Raw genomic sequence first — 3,718 nt, forward strand, 5'->3', positions numbered from 1 at the left:
CGGGGTCCCGCTCGGTCCTCTGCGCGGGGGCTGGCGGCCCGGCGACGGGGCGCGCGGCTGGCGCTGCGCGGAGGGCGCGCAGACGGCTCCTCCCCGGCCTCCTCCCGCCCCTTCCGCGTCCCGCAGGGAGCGGGGCAGGAAAGTGAGGTCACACTTTTCCGCGCCACAGGGAAAGTCCCCGGGACGCCCCGCAGGCCGCAGTGTCCCCCCCGCCCCCGCAGGCTCCCGCCTCCGGCCAGTTTGGGCACCTCCCGGGCGGGCGCCGGCGCCGGGGACCACTACCCGGCCGGAGCCTGGCCTTCGCGGCGCCCACCGTCCAGGAAGAGAGTAACCGCGGTTGAAAAAGTAGATCATGAGATAATGCTCCCCACTGCCCCAAACAGGGGGGCTAGAGTACCCGAAATTGGGCGGAGGACTGAGCCTGGTCACCCTGGGGACGGAGGGGGGTGTTCGAGGGGGGATCCCCGGGTGGCCGGAAGAAGGGCAGCAAGATGACGTATCTCGAAGCTGCAGACACGACATTTAAACATTCATAAGGGCCCTAACCTTTTTCGGGCGTCCTGGGCCCAGCATACACGTCCTGGGCAGAGTTACGATGGGAAGCCATCATACGTTTAGCCTCACCCCCCACGAAGGTGTTTCATTTCTTTTAAAATCAGAATTAAAAAAAAAAAAACAGTGACTATAGTTCATCCTGGATTATATTCGTCTTTATTTTTTTTTAGGTTTTATTTTATTTTTGAGAGACAGAGAGAGACAGTGGGTGCAGGGGAGGGGCAGAGAGAGAGGGAGACACAGAATCTGAAGAAGCTCCAGGCTCTGGAGCTGTCAGCACAGAGCCTGATGTGGGGCTCGAACCCACGAACCGTGAGATCATGACCTGAGCCGAAGTTCGACGCTCAACTGACTGAGCCCCCCAGGCGCCCTGTATTTGTCTTCATACCACAACAGTTGTAAAATGTAATTTCCGATTATTTCTTTTAATGGACGAAGGGCCAACAAAAGCCATAATGCGTCTAAGCAGGTTTGTCAGTTTGGTGACGCTCAGAGCCTCTTCTCAAAATACCATTGGTATATACAGAAAACAAAAAACAAGAGATTTACAAGGAAGTGGTTATGCTGAAATCCATTTATTATATTTTTAAAAGCAACTTAGTGATCCATCATCACTAAATGGATTAACAAAATGTGGTCCATCCGTGCATGGGAATTAAAAAGGAAGGAAATCTGACATCTGCTGCGGCTTCGATGGATCACGAAGACATGATATTGCGTGAAATAGGCCAGGCACAAAAAGACCAGTCTTGTCTGATTCCACTCCTAGGAAGTCCCTAGAGGAGACCAATTTATAGAAACAGGAAGTAGATGGTGGGAGCCAGGGGTGGGGGCAGGAGGTGGGAAGTCCGTGTTTCCTACGGACAGAGGTTCAGTTTGGGAAGATGGAAAGTTCTGAAGACGGTGGTGGGGTCAGTTGCACAGCAGTGAGTGTGCGTGACTCCCCTGAGCTGGGCGCCGAAGAGTGGCCAGAGGTAAATTTCGTGTTAGGTATATTTCACGACAATTTAAAAAATTGTTGGGGCGCCTGGGTGGCTCAGCTGGTTAAGCTCTGACTTCGGCTCAGGTCATGATCTCACAGTTCGTGGGTTCCAGCCCCACGTGGAGCCTGGTGCCTCCTTCGAACTCTGTGACTCCCTCTCTCTCTGTCCCTCCCCCGCTCACTGGCTCTCTCTCTTTCAAAATTAAATAAACATTAAAAAAGTTTTTTTGATTGTGTTTAGGGACACCTGGGTGGTTCAGTCAGTTGAGCCTCCTACTCTTGATTTCTCTCAGCTCAGGTCTTTTTTGTTTTATGTTTTTTTTAAATTTATTTATTTTTGAGAGACAGAGAGAGACAGCGCGAGCAGGGGAGGGTCAGAGGAAGCAGGCTCCAGGCTCTGAGCTAGCTGTCAGCACAAAGCACAACGCGGGGCTCGAACCCACAAACCGTGAGATCATGACCTGAGCCGAAGCCGGACGCTTAACCGACTGAGCCACCCAGGCGCCCCTGAGCTCAGGTCCTGATGCCAAGATCATGGGATCGAACCCTGAGTTGGGCTCCATGCTGAGCATGGAGACTGCTTAAGATAATGTCTGTCTGTCTCTGTCCCCCTCTGCTCCTCCCCCTTGTTCTCACACTCTTGCTCTCTCTCTCTCTCAAATTAAAAAAAATTGTGTTTAATATTTGTAAGATAATCACGTTAAAACACTTTCGAAATAGAGCAATGCTAAAACAAACACACTTAAGGCCATACCTTTCTACTTACCATCACATTAACTGACAAGATCTAATAACCCCGGTGATTTTACAGAAGTGATGGGTGTCTGCCGAATTTCGAGTTGTTTGTGGTCACGAAATCTGATACGAAAATCCCTGTGGTTTTCTATTAGGGACAAAGTCATAGGTCCTGCTGATGCCTTCATTCATAATTGCGGAAATGGTAAATATCAGTTAGAATCAGTGGAAATAAAGTTGTGAATTTTGTTTTCCCCCACCACTTCATGAATTCCATCATCAGGCTCTGAAGAGGTCCGTGGACACGAGGCCATGAGGCCGAAGTTCATGGAGAGAGACGTGGGAGGGGAATCAAATGGAAGTTATACGGATGCTAATTCCTCCCCCCTAGTGTGCCTTACTTAGTGAGAGACTCTGGTGGGGGAGGGGTTTTACTGAGCACCTACTGTGTGCCAGGGATGTCTAGGCTCTGGGAATCCATTGGGCAGGAAGAAAGAAGGGATCTGTACCTTTGGAACTTCGGCAGCTAGAGATGGAGAGGTCATTAAACCCATCTTCCATGCCTCTCCCGTACCCCCCCATCTTGCCCCCCCCCAAAAGAGACATCACTACCTTATGTGGTGGTGGTTGTAAACACTATGTCAGGGTTGCCTGAGTGATGGGTTCAAACTCTTACTCTTTTTCTTAATGTTTCATTTATTTTTGAGAGAAAGAGACGGGTGAGCAGGGGAGGGTCAGAGAGAGGGAGACACAGAATCTGAAACAGGCTCCAGGCTCCGAGCTGTCAGCACAGAGCCCGACGTGGGGCTCGAACCCAGGAACCGCCAGATCATGACCCCAGCCGAAGCCAGACACTCAACCAACTGAGCCACCCAGGCGCCCCTCAAATCCTCACTCTTATAGTTAGTAGCTGTGAGGTGGAGCCCAGGATGAACTCTCTGAATTGTGCCTCAGTTCCTCCCCCCAGCCCCCCTTGTAACCTGGAGACGCTTCGGGAACTTAGTGGACAGCGTTTCTCCAGGGCAGCTGTGGAAAAGGGGAACTTCTGACACTTCTCCTCAGACGTGGAGAATATACATTCTCGCTTTTACTAAATACTGCACGACTGTTCTCCAAATTAGGCTCCTGGTTCACACTCCCACCGGAAACGGAAAGGGTTCGTTTCCCCCATCACCACTGTATCTTACTTTCTCTTTCTTGATTTGTGTTGAAGGGTCATTTATAGGCCCTAAAGAATGTGAATCCTAAACGGACAGCTCAGAGGGCTTTTGCATGTGTCCACACTCTGTAGCCCACACCCGGATCAAGACGTGTATGCACACGTGACTTCCGGCCCCTGGAATGCCCCAGTCGCCGTGGGCAATGCTCCTCTGATCTCTGTCGCTGGAGTTGAGTTTGTGCTCTGACACTTCCCCGAAATGGACTCCGAGTGTGGATCCCTTCGTG

General features: G+C 51.3%; 1 protein-coding gene across 1 annotated transcript in view; it reads right to left on the reverse strand.

The window, feature by feature from the left end:
- Positions 1–3,083: 3,083 nt before the first annotated feature.
- The window catches only part of PLIN3 (perilipin 3), a 24,582-nt gene continuing 23,947 nt past the window's right edge, over positions 3,084–3,718 (reverse strand). Inside the window, exon 9 of the mRNA XM_029917181.1 lies at positions 3,084–3,711. Within this exon, the coding sequence (XP_029773041.1) occupies positions 3,517–3,711 (195 nt within the window). The 3' untranslated portion in view covers positions 3,084–3,516. The remainder of the gene's footprint in view (positions 3,712–3,718) is intronic.

Source organism: Suricata suricatta, chromosome 12 (genome assembly GCF_006229205.1).
Source record: "Suricata suricatta isolate VVHF042 chromosome 12, meerkat_22Aug2017_6uvM2_HiC, whole genome shotgun sequence".
NCBI lineage: Eukaryota > Metazoa > Chordata > Mammalia > Carnivora > Herpestidae > Suricata > Suricata suricatta.